Source organism: Narcine bancroftii, chromosome 3 (genome assembly GCF_036971445.1).
Source record: "Narcine bancroftii isolate sNarBan1 chromosome 3, sNarBan1.hap1, whole genome shotgun sequence".
Taxonomy (NCBI): Eukaryota; Metazoa; Chordata; class Chondrichthyes; order Torpediniformes; family Narcinidae; genus Narcine; species Narcine bancroftii.
In genome coordinates, this window is record NC_091471.1 from 195,372,718 (window position 1) to 195,391,193 (window position 18,476).

Below are 18,476 nucleotides of genomic sequence, written 5' to 3' on the forward strand. Positions count from 1 at the left end.
TTTTTTTTCCCCATAGGTTTCTGGATTTTTATAACAATTACAAACACATGACAAAATAGAATACCACATCATGCAACAGAATAATTCATAAATGAATATCACTTTCTTCAGTGGAAAATCCTACCAAAACAACTATCCATAAAAGAATAATATATATACTTACAAATTAGAATATTATATAGTGGCCTATCTATATTGTAGAGCTCATCGAAAGAACCAAAGACTTGTTGATCCAAACCAAGGCTTTTATTAGCAAAAGACAGGAGCTCTTCACTGGTGGCCGACCAGTCCGGAATGATCCGACCTGGCTAGGGACACAACCCTTTAAGGCACAGACAATAGGTGTGGCTTAGCTCTCAGCCAATCGCTGTAAGCACAGTCTAGATACAGTAACTATATACACTATGTACATTGGTGATAGATCTGTACTATCACATTCACCCCTTCTTGGAGAACTGACCCTGGGAAAAAAAAAATGAGGGAGAGAATGAAAGGAAGGGGTAGGTCAAGGACTGTAGCGGTCAGGGGGTCTGACCATCCGGCGTGACCGCCGTGGTGCCGGGATTGGGGTCGCTGGAGTGGTGTCGCCAGCGGGCTCATCGGGTGCGACTGCTCCGTCGCTCAATTCCCCAGTCGTGTTGTCGGCAGGGTGGCCCGGGTCATTGGGGTGCTGTTGGTCCTTCTGTTGCGGCACTGGGCCTGCGGAATAAAGAGTTGGGAAAGGTTGGGTTGGGGGGTTTGCTGGGTCTACCGCATCCTGAGCTAGGTCCCACACCGAAACAGTGTCCTCCCGCACGTCTGGGAACTCAACGTAGGCGTAATGTGGGTTCGCGTGGAGTAGAGTCACTCGGTCGACCAAGGGGTCGTTCTTTGAGTGCCGGACGTGGCGTCGCAAAAGGATGGGGCCAGGGATGGTGAGCCATGCCGGTACAGTGGTTCCTCATTCGGATTTCCTCGAGAAAAGGAACATCATTTCGTGTGGGGTGGCATTTGTTGCTGTACATAGGAGGGAGCGGATGGAGTGTAAGGCACTAGTGAGAACCTCCTGCCAGTGAGAGGTGGGGAGACCTTTAGACCGGCGAGCCAGTGTAACCGCTCTCCATATGGTGGCATTCTCCCTCTCGACCTTATAACCACGTGGGTTATAGCTCGTGGTCCCGCTTGAAGCAATACCACACTCCAGAATGTACTGTCGCAGCTCTGCGCTCATGAATGAGGACCCCCTATCACTGTGGATGGAATTGGGGTACCCGAAGATGGTGAAAATACTGTGAAGGGCCTGTATCACTGAGGTGGCAGTGGTGTCTGGGCAGGCCACAGCGAATGGGAAGCGGGAGTACTTGTCGATGGCTGTAAGGATGTAGGTATTACAGTTGGTCGACGGTAGGGACCCCTTAAAGTCTACGCTAAGACGCTCGAAGGGGCGGGTGGCTTTGATAACATGGAAGTTATCTGGATGGAAGAAGTGGGGCTTCCATTCAGCGCACACCGAACAGGCTTGGGTCATGGAGCGGATCTCCTCGACTGTGTAGGGTAGGTTGCGCGCCTTGACAAAGTGAGCAAACCTAGTGACCCCTGGATGACAGAGCGCCTCATGGAGTTTCCGTAGTCTGTCCATCTGTATGCTGGCGCACGTCCCCCTGGAGAGCGCGTCAGGCGGGTCGTTGAGCTTACCAGGCCGGTACAGGATGTCATAGTTAAAGGTGGAGAGTTCGATTCACCATCTGGCGATCTTGTCGTTTTTTATCTTGCCACGCTGGGTGTTGCTGAACATGAAGGAGACCGCGCGTTGATCAGTCAACAGTGTAAAGCGCCTCCCAGCGAGGTAATGTCTCCAATGACGCACCGCTTCAACTATGACCTGGGCCTCCTTCTCGATCGAGGAGTGTCTACTCTCCGGACCCTGGAGGGTTCTGGAGAAGAAGGCTACAGGCCGACCGGCCTGGTTCAAGGTGGCTGCCAGGGCGAAGTCGGATGCATCGCTCTCGACTTGAAAAGGGACAGACTCATCGATCGCGTGCAGCGTTGCAGCAGCGATGTCGGATTTGATTCGATCGAAAGCCGCTGTGGCTTCGGTCGAGAGTGGAAAGGAGGTGGTCTTGATAAGAGGACGCGCCTTGTCGGCGTAGTGTGGAACCCATTGGGCGTAATACGAGAAAAGGCCCAGGCAACATTTGAGAGCTTTCTGGGTATGTGGGGGGGGGGGGGGTTAAGTCCATTAGGGGACGCATGCGGTCAGGATCTGGCATGACTATCCCGTTCTCCACCACACAACCTAGAATAGCGAGTCGTGTGGTCTGGAAGACACACTTGTCCAAATTGTAAGTCAGGTTCAGCCGACGGGCAGTTTGAAGAAATTTGTCTAGGTTGGCGTCGTGGTCCTGCATGTCGTGGCCGCAGATGGTGATATTGTCCAGATACGGGAAGGTAGCGGTTAGCCCGTTCTGGTCCACCATCTTGTCCATTTCCCGCTGGAAGACCGCGACACCATTCGTGACCCCGAATGGTACCCTGAGAAATTGATATAGCTGCCCATTTGCTTCTAAGGTCATGAATGGTCGGTCCTCGCAGCGGATCGGGAGCTGGTGGTAGGCCGAACGTAGGTCAATAGTGGAGAAAATGCGGTATTGGGCGATCTGGTTCACCACATCCGTGATGCGTGGCGGGGGTATGCATCCAGGACCGTGAAGCGGTTAATGGTCTGGCTATGGTCGACCACCATCCGTAGTTTTTCCCCATTCTTGACAACCACCACCTGGGCTCTCCAGGGGCTTGAACTGGGTTCGATGATGCCCTCATCCAGCAATCTACGCACCTCACTCCTAATGAATTGCCTGTTTTCGTAACTATATTGCCGACTTTTGGTGGCCACAGGCTTCCAGCCAGGGGTGAGGTTTGCGAAGAGTGCTGGCGGGGCAATCCGGAGTGTGGAAAGGCCGCAGGATTGGTCCCAGGGCACGGGGGCGGGTTGCTCGGGTGCTTCGGGGGTGGGGCGATGGCAGACCGAGAGGGGGGCATGGGGTCCCCCAAAGTGTAGGGACACCATTTGGAACTGACACTGGAAGTCTAATCCCAGCAACACTGGGGCGCACAATTGGGGAAGGACGAATAATTTGAAGCGGGTGACCGTTACGCCCTGTACTTCCAGCGTGGCGATGCAATACCCCTTTATCCCAGTCGAGTGCGACCTGATTGCTAATGAGATCCTCTGGGTAGTGGGGATAATGTCAATTCCCCAACGGAGAGCCAGATCTGGCTGGATAAAACTGTCAGTTGACCCAGAGTCAAATAAGCAATTGGTGTAGTGTCCATGCACTTTAATCAGTTCCATTGCTCTGGTGAGGGGATGAGAGCATTGCTGGTTTAGTGTTATTGAAGCAGTTGACAGGGGTGTTTTGCGCGATGACGTCACGCAACGGGATGACGTAGTCAACACTCGAGGAGCAGGTTGGAGGACCTCCAGGAAGTGCTGTTGTGGCGGCGTTGGCGGGTGAATGGTAAGTAGTGGGGTTTGTAGTTACTCGCGATTGGCGGTGGGTAGGTCGTTGGTCGCAGTGGTCGGGCCCTGGCGGTCGTCGGCGATGGACGCTAGGGTGAATACCTGGTTGGCCGCGGGGGTGGCTGTGGCGGTGGTAGCAGTGGCGGTAGCGTCGGACCCGGGGGTGTCTGTGGCGGCGGCAGCAGCGGCGGTAGCGTCGGCCCCGGGGATGCCTGTGGCGGCAGCAGCAGCGGCGGTAGCGTCGAGTGTTCCGCACGTGGGCGAGAGGCGGGCCAACACCATGGTTGCGAGGGTGGGCTGCCCCTTCCGGGTTCAGCGTCTCCGTGACATCAGGCGTTGCCGTGCAGGGGAGCCCTCGCTCTCATTGGACGAGAGCTCTGGGGAAGAAGAGTTTGAATGGGATAGTGGCAATTGGGCTTCACACGAGGCACTGTGTTTGCTGGTGGCCATTTTAGACCTACAGACTGCAGCAAAATGGCCCTTTTTAAGGCACTTCTGGCACCTGGCTTTTCTTGCTGTGCACTGGGACCTGCTGTGCTTGTCCCTCCTGCAGAAATAACATTTTGGGTTCGCACGGGGCAGGGTAGCAGCAGCCGACAGGCCGTCAGTATCTCGGTGGGTGGTCGGGTAGAAGGGCACTCTACTCACATCAGAACGAGGGGTCCAGTCCCTAGAGAGCTCGGTGGACTTTAAGGCTGCATCCTCCATTGTGATTGCAATCCGGGCCATGTCCTCTAGTTTTTCTACCCCTTGCTCGAGCAAGCGCAGCCTCACTTCATTCGATCGGAGCCCGGCCACATAGGCATCCCGGACGAGATCATTTGTGATCTCGGCAGCAGTTTTGTCCACACAGTTTCAATCCTTGCCCAATGCCTTTAATACTTGAAAATATGCCCTGCTGGACTCGCCAGGCTGTTGCTTCCTCGAAGCAAGCACGAGTCGGGCATGAACTCTGTTCACCGGTTGATTATACAGTTTTTTCAGTACCTTTATGGCTGCGTTGTAAGTGGTCTCATCCTGGTCTCATCGTAGACTCTCAAGGACACCATGGACAGCAATGCTGTTAGATGTTGGTTATCCTCCTCCACCTCAATGAGTCTCAGGAAGTTTTCAAAGTTCAGCAGCCAGAAGTTAAAGGCTTTGAAAGCTGTAGCTGACTGTGGGTCGATATCAAGTTTTTCTGGCCGAGTTAAACGCTCCATCCCTTTCAAAAAAGTTCTTTTTTGCTAATAAAATTGTAGAGCTCGTCGAAAGAACCAAAGACTTGTTGATCCAAACCAAGGCTTTTATTAGCAAAAGACAGGAAGGAGCTCTTCACAGGTGGCCGACCAGTCCGGAATGATCCGACCTGGCTAGGGACACAACCCTTTAAGGCCCAGACAATAGGTGTGGCTTAGCTCTCAGCCAATCGCTGTAAGCACAGTCTAGATACAGTAACTATATACACTATGTACATTGGTGATAGATCTGTACTATCACATATATAATAACATTTTTTTGAACATTTTAATTTTTTTAAAATATCCCATTATCTTACAGAACTTCACATTATGTAGTATATCCTGGAATAGAATATAATTATTACACAATAGAATACTCTTCCTTCTTCTTCTTCTTTGGCTTGGCTTCACAGACGAAGATTTATGGAGGGGTAATGTTCACATCAGCTGCAGGCTCGTTTGTGGCTAACAAGTCTGATGCGGGACAGGCAGACATGGTTGCAGCGGTTGCAAGGGAAAATTGGTTGGTTGGGGTTGGGTGTTGGGTTTTTCCTCCTTTGTCTTTTGTCAGTGAGGTGGGCTCTGCGGTCTTCTTCAAAGGAGGTTGCTGCCCGCCGAACTGTGAGGCACCAAGATGCACGGTTTGAGGCGATATCAGCCCACTGGCGGTGGTCAATGTGGCAGGCACCAAGAGATTTCTTTAGGCAGTCCTCGTACCTCTTCTTTGGTGCACCTCTGTCTTGGTGGCCAGTGGAGAGCTCGCCATATAACACGATCTTGGGAAGGCGATGATCCTCCATTCTGGAGACGTGACCTATTCAGCGCAGTTGGATCTTCAGCAGCATGGATTCGATGCTGTCGGCCTCTGCCATCTCGAGTACTTCGATGTTGGAGATGAAGTCGCTCCAATGAATGTTGAGGATGGAGTGGAGACAACGCTGGCGGAAGCGTTCTAGGAGCCGTAGGTGATGCCGGTAGAGGACCCATGATTCGGAGTGTGGGTATGACAACGGCTCTGTATACGCTAATATTTGTGAGGTTTTTCAGTTGGTTGTTTTTCCAGTCTCTTTTGTGTAGTCTTCCAAAAGCGCTATTTGCCTTGGCGAGTCTGTTGTCTATCTCGTTGTCGATCCTTGCATCCGATGAAATGTTGCAGCCAAGATAGGTAAACTGGTTGACCATTTTGAGTTTTGTGTGCCTGATGGAGATGTGGGGGGGCTGGTAGTCATGGTGGGAAGTTGGCTGATGGAGGACCTCTGTTTTCTTCAGGCTGACTTCCAGGCCAAACATTTTGGCAGTTTCCGCAAAACAGGATGTCAAGCGCTGAAGAGCTGGTTCTGAATGGACAACTAAAGCGGCATCAATACTCTACCACATAATGTAATTCACTAGAGAACATTCCGTTTTACAGTAAGGCTGCAACACCTTGTCTTTAGAACAGCAAAATATCTTAAGGCACAGAAAGATATTTTAAAATTTGACAGTGCACATTTGCATATTATGACAGGCAGTTGCAATGCACAAAATTGCTGAAAAAAACTCAGTAGGTCAAGCAGCATCCATCAGAAGTAAAAGGTAACCAATATTTCATGCCTGAGGCCTTCATCGGGAATCAGGGAAAACAGATTGATGGGTAGTTACAAGCTTGGTTTTAAATTTACATTTTTAATGTATTTAAACTATCCACATTATTTTAGAGAAGAATTTCCACAGCCAAGGACCAAGACCGCTGAAGGTATAACAGTGTAATTGAAATCTGAAGAGGACAAGGTGTGATGAAATCTTGCAGGTTCATAGATTTGGATGAGGTGACAGAGGCTGGAAATGGGTGAGCTCATAGACCGATGTAAAAACCAGGGAGATTCTCTGAAAATTGAGGATTCATTGCAGATTGGTGATGTATGAACATGACCTGGAAAAACAAGAATTTAAATCGTGTGAGTTTTGGATATGTTCCAGTTTGCAAAACAAGGAAAATTTTGGAATAGTTCATACCATGAGTAACAAAGGCAGAAGATCTTTATCATCTCATGAGCTGAGGCAGAGATAGAGATGGGCGATATTGGAAAGGTGATGAGGTGGGATGTTAGGTTTGTGTTTACTTAATTAGAGAATAAAATATCCCCTTTTTAGTTGGTTGTGATTATCATGAAGCAAAACATTGCATTTTCTGCTAACTGTAACTTGTGTCTTTTTTCAGACATTCATTTAATTCAGAAATGCAGGAAAACAATGACACACCACAAGATGGAACAAACAAAGCCAGTAAAGGTGGATTGATATACGGGGACTACCTCCAGGTATGTTGAAGGAGTCCACTGCATTGTTATTTCATACAGAACATTTTTTTTCCTTTTGACTTCAACAAATGATATAATATAATATCCTGATATAATATTTTGTGTAAGTGTTGTGGAATCCCATCAGATACTGATAACATCTCAATTTTGAAACCATTCAACTTTTAATGGGAGAGTTAAAAAGTTGGGCCTCTTTGCTCCATCTACCTGTACATTTGCTTTTACAACTTATTAACATGCAAGTTATTTTGCTCAACAAGAACTATTTGACAGCATATAAGAACCCCAGCCCACCCCCCCCCTCCCCATTTTTAGTGCAAAATTTAAGGAAAAGTTAATTTTAGTGTATTTACAAGTAAAACTTGGACAAAACATGCAATTAGGTAATTGTTAAAACTTGTTTTAATAATAATACTTCAGTAATTAACAAAGAAAACCTGTAATAAGAGAACATTAAAACAAGATTATCATAGACAAAATACAATAAAACATCAATGTTCTGTAACAAAGACTTTAATCGTCTTCACTTCCTGAACATTCATCAGCGTCATCACTTTCAAAGCCCAAAAACTCAGCATCATACTGCTGGCATCTTCTTCTTTGGCTTGGCTTTGCGGATGAAGATTTATGGAGGGGTATGTCCACGTCTGCTGCAGGCTCGTTGGTGACTGGCAAGTCCGATGCGGGACAGGCAGGCACGGTTGCAGCGGTTGCAAGGGAAAATTGGTTGGTTGGGGTTGGGTGTTGGGTTTTTCCTCCTTTGTATTTTGTCAGTGAGATGAGCTTTGTAGTCTCCTTCAAAGGAGGTTGCTGCCCGCTGAACTGTGAAGCGCCAAGATGGAGGTGATATCAGCCCACTGGCGGTGGTCAATGTGGCAGGCACTAAGAGATTTCTTTAAGCAGTCCTTGTACCTCTTCTTTGGTGCACCTCTGTCTCGGTGGCCAGTGGAGAGCTCGCCATATATCACTGTCTTCAAATAATGCATTGTCCTTAGTGCCTTCAAGGGGATTTCTAAATCCACACTTCATAAAAGCCTTAACAATAATTCCAGCTCTTACACCATCCCAAGAAGTCTTCACCCAATCACACACCTGTGAAATGGTGGGACATTTCTGCTTGTGTTAGTGCATGGTCCTTTCCTCCCATCCATTTGTGCCAGTGTTCCCTCATGCTATTTTTAAATGGCTTGTTTACACACTACATCTAAAGGCTTGCCAGACCACCAGGAATAACAGCCATCTGGGTTTTCAGTTTGTGTGCTTTTTTTTAATGTCTTCAGTTCTTTGTCCTCTGAACTGATCCCAGACCAGAAGTGCACTGTAAGAGTCAATCGGGATGCCTTACCTGTATCGCTGGATGGGTCACGTCTCCAGAATGGAGGACCATCGCCTTCCCAAGATCGTGTTATATGGCGAGCTCTCCACTGGCCACCGTGACAGAGGTGCACCAAAGAAAAGGTACAAGGACTGCCTAAAGAAATCTCTTGGTGCCTGCCACATTGACCACCGCCAGTGGGCTGATAACGCCTCAAACCGTGCATCTTGGCGCCTCACAGTTTGGCGGGCAGCAACCTCCTTTGAAGAAGACCGCAGAGCCCACCTCACTGACAAAAGGCAAAGGAGGAAAAACCCAACACCCAACCCCAACCAACCAATTTTCCCCTGCAACCGCTGCAACCGTGTCTGCCTGTCCCGCATCGGACTTGTCAGCCACAAACGAGCCTGCAGCTGACGTGGACTTTTTACCCCCTCCATAAATCTTCGTCCGCGAAGCCAAGCCAAAGAAGATCTTCTGTAACCATAAATTGATTCCAGCTTCATCCATCCAGCCTTTTGGATGAACATGAACAAATGCATCTCATGATATTTTTTCTTTGGGGTGAGACTTTCTTTTAAATATTACAAAAGTGACAGTTTTGTGCCATTAACGCAACAGGCCAGAACTATTGCATAGTGTGTATTTTCATCACCAGTGTTTTTTTCTTTGATGATTTTAGCTCCTTTAACACTCACAGTTTTGTTGGGTGTTACTGGAAATTTATCTATGGTCTCTATTTGGCTCAGTTCAAAACAAATGATTTTTCATACATATATTACAAACTTATGAAATTTTAATATTTTTTCTTCATAATCCGCTGGCATTTTCTGTGCAATCGATGTTTTCATATGCATTGATAAACCGTGCCATTCCATGAACCAGTAACACCAACCTTATGTTCCAGTAAAATCCTGATGCTTTTATTATTCTCCTAATCTCCTAGACTTATGCATTATCATCTTGTAGGAACACATTTCACCGCTTCTCCTTCATTTATCACCCAGTTTTTTTTAAACTCCTCCTCAAGTTGTGGCCAACATGGGGCTGGACAACAAAGATTACGTTTACTCTTTTTACCAGCCTCGAGCCATTTTTCTCACTTTCTCCATTCATGTACTATGTTTGCTGCAGGTGGCACTTCAAACTCTGTAGCTGCCACTCTATTACCGTGCTCCTTAGCATACGTTATGACTTTTAGTTTGTATGCATTTTTGTAGCTTGTGCACTTTCTTCCAGTCACCATCTTGCAGATGAAAGCCTCTATTACAGTGTCCAAAATGGCAGTTCCAAAATGTCACCTTCAAATACGGTATTCATTAAAATGAAGAGCACTGTAGCATTTGTGTGTCATGTGCATAATCCATTAATTTGAATCAATCTTCAGGCAATGCTGTTTGAACAACTGTCCTGCCAATTTATACTTAAATGAACTATGGTTATGGTCGAAGTAGCAGGAAAATTCCTACCCCATGCTGCATAGAATCACAAAAGTATTACAATGGTGAAGGAGACCATTTGGCTCTCAACACTCAGTGGTTAGTGATTCCTGAGGCAAGAATTTTGGAACTGATTACCTCTCAGATGTCTTGATGAAAGCATGGTAAAAATGTACAGTGTCGCTATACATACACCAGTCACCCATGTTCAGCATTTCTATCTCAAGGGATCAATAATAAACTTTCTACTGCGTGGAATCAGATGGTTCTTTGAAGCCATACTGAAGTGTACATCATTCTGACATAAGGGAGAGAAGCATGCTATTTCCATTTATTGTTCCCTTCGCAGTAGCCTTGCACATTTTCCTTTACCATATTAATCTCAATTTCCCCTTGAAGGCTGCAATAAACCCTAGCTCCACTACATCTGCAATCAGTACATTCCAGATTCCATCTGTACAGTGTAAATAAAAGGCTTTCCTCATCTCTCTTCCTCTTTATTTTATACCTATGAACTCTAGTTTTTGACTCCCCCCCATCTAGATAAATTGAAATAGGTCCCACTATCATTCTGTCCCAACAACACATTATTTCTATATATATCTCTACCAAATCTCTCCTCAGTCTTCCATTCAGACAAAACTGTACTGTCTCTGACACAAATCTATATTTGTGATTGTTGTTCTACATCTCAGTAACCTCCATAAATCTCCTTTGGATTATCATCCATGTACTTCCTATACTGAGGTTTTCAGAAACATTTGGGCCATGCTCACTTGAATCATCATGTTCCACTTTCGACTTCTCAGTAAAGCAAAGACATGGAAGCACTGGAGAGAGCCCAGAGGAGGATATGTAAGAATGTTTATGTAAGTCCTCCCAAAGTGAATCACCTACTATTTCCAGGATTAAATTCTATCTGCCTTTATTCTGCCCATCTTACTAACTAACCAAGTAGCAGAAGAATACTCTCGCCATGTTCAATGACACCGTTACATCTTATTTCATCTGGAAACTGACAAATAATATTCCTTACATTCCTATCTAGGTGACTAATGTACATGAAAAAAACAGCAAGATCCTAGCCCTGATCTCTCTGGTACACCATTGGTCACAAACTTCCAGTTGCAAAGCACAATCCTCTGCCTCCTATCATCAAGCCAATTTCAGATACTGTTTGCCGACATCCCATTGGCTCTTGACCATTCTCTCATGTCAAAGGCCTTGTGGTGGTACATCACCGGCCTACTGCAGAGGGCAACCTCTATACCTGTAGGAGTGTAAGGGGACTGGACAACACCTGGCTGGCTGTCAACCAGTCCGGCTGAATGGATCAAACTCCACCCAGTCGGGTGTCAATCACCTTCCGGGATATAAGCCTGTGCTGGCCTCCCGAAGCCTCAATCAGAGTTACTGCAGCAACAGCCAGCCTGTCTCTGTGGAAGTCTTTGTGGATTAAAGCCTGTTGTACAGTCTTTACCTTGTGTGTGTCTGATTCTAGCTAACAGTGCACCATAAGGCCTTTCTGTAATTTATGTAGGCTACATTAAATCCATACACTTATTGACTTATTTAGTTATCTCTTTGAAAAATCAGAATTTCCCCTTTTACCAAACCATGCTGAGCACCCTTTATTAATCTCTGGTCTCCAGCTGTAGATGCAGGTGACATATGTACTGTTGGTGTTGTCTAACAATAGGCTTTGAAAGCTACTTGATCATAGCTGGTCTGCCTGGAGAAGGTGTAGATACAATAAGATGAACGAGGATGGAGAGAAGAGGTATCAGTGTTGGAGAAACACAGAAATGGTTGGAGGAACTTATTTAATCTGGCCAATGGTGAAGGGCTTATTTCTAGGAAATAAGTCAGGTCAGGATATAGATTCCTTAGCGTTCACTTAACTAGTGACCTATCATAGACACTCAACATCTTCTCACTTGTCAGGAAGGTGTAACAGCAACTGCACTTCCTGAGAAGACTGAAGTGTGCAAGGCTACCAGTCACCATTATGTCAACCTTCTATAGGAGCTCTATTGAGAGCATCTTGGCTGGCTGTATCACAGTGTGGTATGTTTGCTGCAGAGAAATGGATCAGAGTTCAATCCACAGGACCATAAGAGTGGCAGAGAGGATCACTGGAGTCTCCCTTCCACCCCTCCCCCCCCACCATGATGTGATCTACTAGGATCGTTGTCTGAAGAGGGTGCGCAAAATCAAGGAGGACCCTTTCCACCCTGCACACAGCATCTTTCAACTACTCCTGTTGGGGAAGAGATACAGGAGTATCAGAGCCAGCACCACCAGGCTGAGGAACAGCTTCTTCCCACAGGCAGTGAGAATGGTGAACGACCAAAGGAACTGCTCACACTATCCAACTGAGACTCTCATATTCATGAAGCAACATTTATTAATTTATTTGTATTGATGAAATACTTATTCTGCATATATGTTGTCTGTCTGTTTGTGTGTTATGTCTGGTTGTGTGTCTGCATGTTTTGTACCAAGGACCAGAGAAAGGTGTTTCATCAGTTTGTATTTGTACAATCAGGTGACAATAAACTTGACTTGACTTGAGAATCATTGTTATACAGCATGGAACAGGCCCTTCAGCCAATTTGTTGATGCTGATTAAGTCAGCCCTCTGGGCTAATCCTTTGTGTCCCACCTTAAGTCAATGTCCTTTTGAGTCCATTTTCTTCATGTATCTGTCCAAATGTCTTTTGAATGTTGTGATTAAACTTGCTTCTATTACTTCCCTTGGCAGTGTTCCTGAGTTCTCTCTACCCCTTCCTCCTGTAACATTGGCTATAACTAAGCTTGTAGAAGACTCCAACCAGGTGACATCAATACTTACTTCTCCAAATTCCATTAATCTCCTCTCCCAGTCTCTCCTTTCCTTTAGATCTCCACCTCATTCACTTCATTCCCCTATCAGAGAGCTCTCCTACTTAGTGTTCTCCCCCTTCCTGGTTTCTTTCTCTTCTACTCTCACACCTGTACCCACCTATTACCTGTTAGCCCATGCTCCCCCCCCCCCCTTCTCGTTCCTCCTCCCCTTCTGCTCACCTTTTTATTCAGACATTTTCCTGTTTTTCCACATTCTGACAAAGGGCTTAGGCCTGAAATGTTGACTGGAGTTTGCTTTCCATGGATGCTGCGTGACCTGCTAATTTTTTTTTTTGTGTGTTGCACTAGACTCCAGCATCTGCAGATTTTCTTGTTTAACACTGGTGAAAGATGGCTCTCTTTCAGTGAGTTTAATGTTAAATGACCAAAAGGGACTCCGTGAGCATCTATAGATCTGAATGGAGCAGTTGGAAACAGCAGTGCCCCTAACAAAGGAGATGAAGTCTGGGGTAGATGGCTATGGGACACAACTAACCCCATATGTTTTGGAGGGTCAGGGTTAGATGAGCAGACATATTGAAAAACCAATTTAAACAGGCATTTCTGTTGTTTTTGCTGATCTTTCTATGTGTGGAAGAATTTGGAAATGTTCTACAGATACCTCTGTTTTTGTTGCCTCTTTTTCTTTCCTCCTAACTATTGTTTACTTTTCTCTTTGGGTGTAGGTTACTCTCTAAAAAAGAACACGAGACAAATGCTACAAAAATGCAGAATAAATATTCATAGATTTTTAAAATCTCAAAAACATTTTTGTACTGAAATTGAAACATTCTTGTATTTTTTAAAAGTTGGATAAAATAATCAATGCGCAAGAACTGCAGAGTGAAAAGAAGGGAAATAAAATACACGATGAGCATCTTTTTATTATAACCCACCAAGGTGAGGAGCAGACATTTGTTATTATAAATAAGCTGGTATTTGCTCATTGTTCCTGATATAAATTAGCATTGTATCATACATTATTAGTGATTCTATTTGTCTTTACAAAATGCAGCTTATGAGTTGTGGTTCAAACAGATCCTCTGGGAATTGGATTCAGTTCGTGAGATATTTCTGAATGGTCACGTGAGTAATTTACATTCATACCTTTTCTGGTATTCTGGAGCAGATTGAGGAGGTAATTTCTACTTTTAAAGAGTTGGGCGGACTTCTGCTGGGAGAATAAATAGGTAACATTTATCAGAGAACATAAACTGGATGCAGGAGGGAGAGAAGAATAACTGGCATAGATATGAGTGGATCAAATGGCTCCCTTCCATGACGCACATTTCCATGATATGTGAACCAGATCTCGGTTTGTGATGTTTACAGACATTTTTACTTATAGTGCTAAGCCAGCCACTCAAATCTGGACAAATGATTATGTTGATCAATGCCAATATTAACAATCAGTCCATAATTATAGTTTTAATTCTAAGTCAAAGAGCAAATTGTTGCAGTGCAAGCTTATTAGAAGATAGAAGCACAGAGCGACATTTGGGTTCAATCACAGTTGTGGCTGAGGATTAGACAAAGTCTCAGTAGGTGGTCAAATCCTCTCAGATTTTCACTGGCCAACAATTTGCATCAAGTGCTGCAAAAAGAAAATAAAAGACATTTTTAATGATGAAGCAAGCTCCAACCTAATGGATGATTGGGACATACTATTTTGCAAGGGATCAATTGAATATATTAGCTCTGATACTGAATTTGATCAATAACTGTATTTGATCAATAACCCAAAGTGTACAGAAAGTGATTAAAATGATAGATAGGCAACAGACGAAGAAGTGCATTCTTCTTGATGAAAGCAAAACAAAAAGATGGCAAGTACTGAAAATCTGAAATAAAACAGAATATTCAAGGAATACTTAGAGTCTAAAGTCCTCGGCCTGTAAATCATGAAACAGGCCCTTCTGGCCACCTTGTTCAAGCTGATCAAGTTGGCATTCTGGGCTAATCCTATTTGCCTTCATTTGGACCATATCCTTCTTAACCTTTCCTATTCATAAATCTGTCCGAATATTTTATGACACTTTAAATTAGTAGCCACTGCTGTAGCTCCCTCTGGCAGCTCCTTCCAATTGCGGACTACCTTATGAGTGAAAAGGTTGTTCCTCAGGTCCCTCTTAAATCTATCACCTTAAATGAAAGGGAATAAATCCATTCCTACTAGTTCCAAACCCATCTACACTGGGAAACAGACTGTGAGCATTTACTTTATCCATGCCTCTCATGACTTTATCTACCGTTCAAGTTTATTGAGATATGCACCAAGATCTGGACATGGAGGTTGTTTTGTGAGTGGACTAGTAGGCATCTCGTACATAGAACCAGACACAGTACAAAAGAACAAAGTTATAGAGAGATCAGTAGGTAAGGAGCTGCAGGAACATAAATTTCTTTTGGGGTTTGTCAAGATTGCAATGACAGTTGGAAAGAAACTATCCTTGAATTTGGTGGTAGTGTGTGATCTCATACTGCGGAATCTGGTGGTGTGTGATCTTAGACTGTGGATTCTTCAGGTCTAAGACAGCTGAATCTGGTGGTATGTGGTCTTAGACGGTGGAATCCGGTGGTGTGTGGTCTTAGACTGTGGATTGTTCAGGTCTTAGACAGCTGAATCTGGTGGTGTGTGGTCTTAGACGGCGGAATCCGGTGGTGTGTGGTCTTAGACTGCGGATTCTTCAGGTCTTAGACAGCTGAATCTGGTGGTGTGTGGTCTTAGACGGCGGAATCTGGTGGTGTGTGATCTTAGACTGTGGATTCTTCAGGTCTTAGACAGCTGAATCTGGTGGTGTGTGGTCTTAGACTGTGGAATCTGGTGGTGTGTGGTCTTCAACTGCGGAATCTGGTGGTATGTGGAGTTAGACTGCGCAATCTACTGGTGAGTGGGCTTAGACTGATAAATTTGCTGGTGTGTGGTGTTCAACTGTTTAATCTGGTTTTGTGTGTTCTTAAACTGTGGAATCTGGTGGTGTATGGTCTTAGACTGATAAATCTGGTTGTGTGTGGTCTTAGACTGCAGAGCTATTTGTGTGTTCTCTGACTGTGGAATCTGGTGGTGTGTGGTCCTCGATTGCTAAGTCTGGTTGTGTGTGGTCTCTGACTGCTGAATCTGGTGGCATGTGGTCATAGACTGCGGATGCTGGTGGTGTGTGGTCTTCCACTGTGGAATCCGGTGGTGTCCGGTCAGAGACTTCAGAACCTGCTGGTGTGTTGTCTTAGAATGATAAATCTGCTGGTGTGTGGTTATTGACGGCTGAATCTGGTCATATGTTGTCTTCAACTGCGGTATCTAGTGATGTGTGGGATATGACTGCTAAATCGGGTGCATGTGTTATTAGACTGCGGAATCTGGTCGTGTGTCATCTTGGACTGCTAAATCTTGTGGTATGTGGTCTTAGTCTGCAGAAGCTTGTGTTGTGTGGTTTAAGACTGCGGAATCATGTGTTGTGTGGTTTTAGACTGCGGAATTTGGTTGTGTGTGGTCTTAGTCTGTCGAATCTGGTCGTGTGTGGTCTAAGACTGCTAAATCAGGTGGTGTGAGGACTTTGCTAAATCTGGTGGTGTTTGGTCTTAGACTGTGGAATTTGGTGGTATGTGGACTTAGACTGCGTAATCTTATGGTATGAGGTCTTCGACTGCTCAATCTGGTGGTGTGTGGTCTTAAACCGATAAATCTGCTGTTGTGTGGTCTTCGACTGCTCAATGTTGTTTCATTGTCTTGGACTGCAGAATCTGGTGTTTTGCGGTCTTAGAATGATAAATCTGGTGGTGTATGGTCTTAGATTGCAGTATCTGGTGGTGTGTGGTCCTCGACGGCTGTATGTTGTGTGTGGCCTTAGACTGCAGGATCTAGTGGTGTGTGATCTTAGACTGCAGGATCTGGTGGCGTGTGGCCTTAGACTGTGAAATCTTTTGGTGTGTGGCCTTAGACTGCTAAATCTGGTGGTGTGTGTTCTTAGACTGTGGAATCTGGTGTTGTGCGGTCTTAAAATGATAAATCTGGTGGCATGTGGTCTTAGATTGCATAATCTGGTGGCGTGTGGTCTTAGATTGCAGAATCTGGTGGTGTGTGGTCTTAGACAGTGGAATCTTTTGGTGTGTGGCCTTAGACTGCTAAATCTCGTGGTATGTGGTCTTAGACGGCTAAATCTGGTGGTGTGTGGTCTTAGACTGATAAATCTGCTGGGTGTGGTGTTCAACAGCTTAATCTGGTGGTGAGTGGTATTAGACTGTGGATTCTGGTGTTGTGTGATCCATGACTGCTAAATCTGGTGATATGTTGTCTTTGTGTAATCTGATGGTGTGTGGTCTTAGATGGCTGAATCTGGCGATGTTTGGTCTTCGACTGCTGAATCTGCCGGTGTGTGGTCTTCGACTACTCAATCTGGTGGTGTGTTGACTTACACAGCAGAATCTGGTGGTGTGTGGTTTTACATTGTGGAATCTGGTGGTGTGGGGTCTTCGACTGCAAAATCTGGTGGTGAGTGTTCAGAGACTTCAGAATCTGCTGGTGTGTGTTCTTAGACGGCTGAATCTGGCGATGTTTGCTCTTAGACTGCGGAATCTGATGATGTGTGGTCTTAGAATGATAAATATGGTGGTGCGTTGTCATAGAGTGTGCAATCTAATGCTGTGTGGTCTTCGACTGGTGAATCTGGTGGTGTGTGGTCTTAGACTTCGGAATCTGGTGGTGTGTGGTCCTCAACTGCTGTATCTTTTGGTGTTAGGTCTTAGACTGCAGGATCTAGTGGTGTGTGATTTTGGAATGCTGAATCTGGAGGTGTGTGATCTTAGACTGTGGAATCATTTGGTGTATGGCCTTAGACTGCTAAATCCTGTGGTGTGTGGTCTTAGACAGATAAATCTGGTGGTGTGTTTTCTTAGACTGTGTAATTTGGTGGTGTGTGGTCTTAGACTGTGGAATCTGGTGGTGTGTGGTCTAACATTGCAGAATCTGGTGGTGTGTGGTCTTATAATGTAGAATCTGGTGGTGTGTTGTCTTAGACAGCTAAATCCGCTGGTGTGTGGTCTTTAAATGCTAAATTTGGTAGTATGTGGTCACAGACTGTGTAATCTGGTGGTGTGTGGCCTTAGACTGCGGAATCAAGTGATGTGTGGGATTAGATTGTGGTATCTGGTGGTGTGTGGTCTTGTAATGTGGAATCTGGAGGTGTGTGGTCTTCGACTGATAAATCTGCTGGGTGTGGTGATCGACATCTTAATCTGGTGGTGAGTGGTATTAGACTGTGGAATCTGGTGATGTGTAGTCTTAGACTGTATAATCTGCTGGTGTGTGGTCTTCAACTGCATGAATCTGGTGCTGTGTGGTCTTAGACTGTGTAATCTGGTGGTGTGTGGTCTTAGACTATGTAATCTGGTGGTGTGTGGTCTTAGACTGTGTAATCTGGTGGTGTGTGGTCTTAGACTGTGTAATCTGGTGGTGTGTGGTCAGACTGTGTAATCTGGTGGTGTGTGGTCTTAGACTATGTAATCTGGTGGTGTGTGGTCAGACTGTGTAATCTGGTGGTGTGTGGTCTTAGACTATGTAATCTGGTGGTGTGTGGTCTTAGACTGTGGAATCTGCTGGTGTGGGTTCTTAAACTGCCGAATCTGCTGGTGTGTGGTCTTAGACTGCTGAATCAGGTGACGTTTGGTCTTAGACTGTGGAATCTGATGGGGTGTGGTCTTAGACTGTGAAATCTGCTGGTGTGTGGTCTTTGCCTGCTGAATCTGGTGTTGTGTGGTCTTAGAATGTTAAATCTGGTGGTGTGTGGTCTTCGACTGCTCAATGTTGTTTCATTGTCTTGG

The 18,476-nt window shown here is 45.4% G+C and overlaps 1 protein-coding gene across 2 annotated transcripts in view; it reads left to right on the plus strand.

The window, feature by feature from the left end:
• tdo2a (tryptophan 2,3-dioxygenase a) overlaps positions 1–18,476 on the plus strand; it is a 72,583-nt gene that overhangs the window by 11,046 nt on the left and 43,061 nt on the right. The window contains exons 1-4 of one of the 2 annotated variants that reach the window (XM_069922867.1): positions 6,037–6,099; positions 6,920–7,019; positions 13,469–13,559; positions 13,675–13,745. In XM_069922867.1, coding sequence (XP_069778968.1) covers positions 6,939–7,019; positions 13,469–13,559; positions 13,675–13,745 — 243 coding nt within the window. In that variant the 5' untranslated portion in view covers positions 6,037–6,099; positions 6,920–6,938. Of the gene's footprint in view, positions 1–6,036; positions 6,100–6,919; positions 7,020–13,468; positions 13,560–13,674; positions 13,746–18,476 lie in introns of those variants that run through there. The other variant, XM_069922865.1, reaches the window with a different exon arrangement.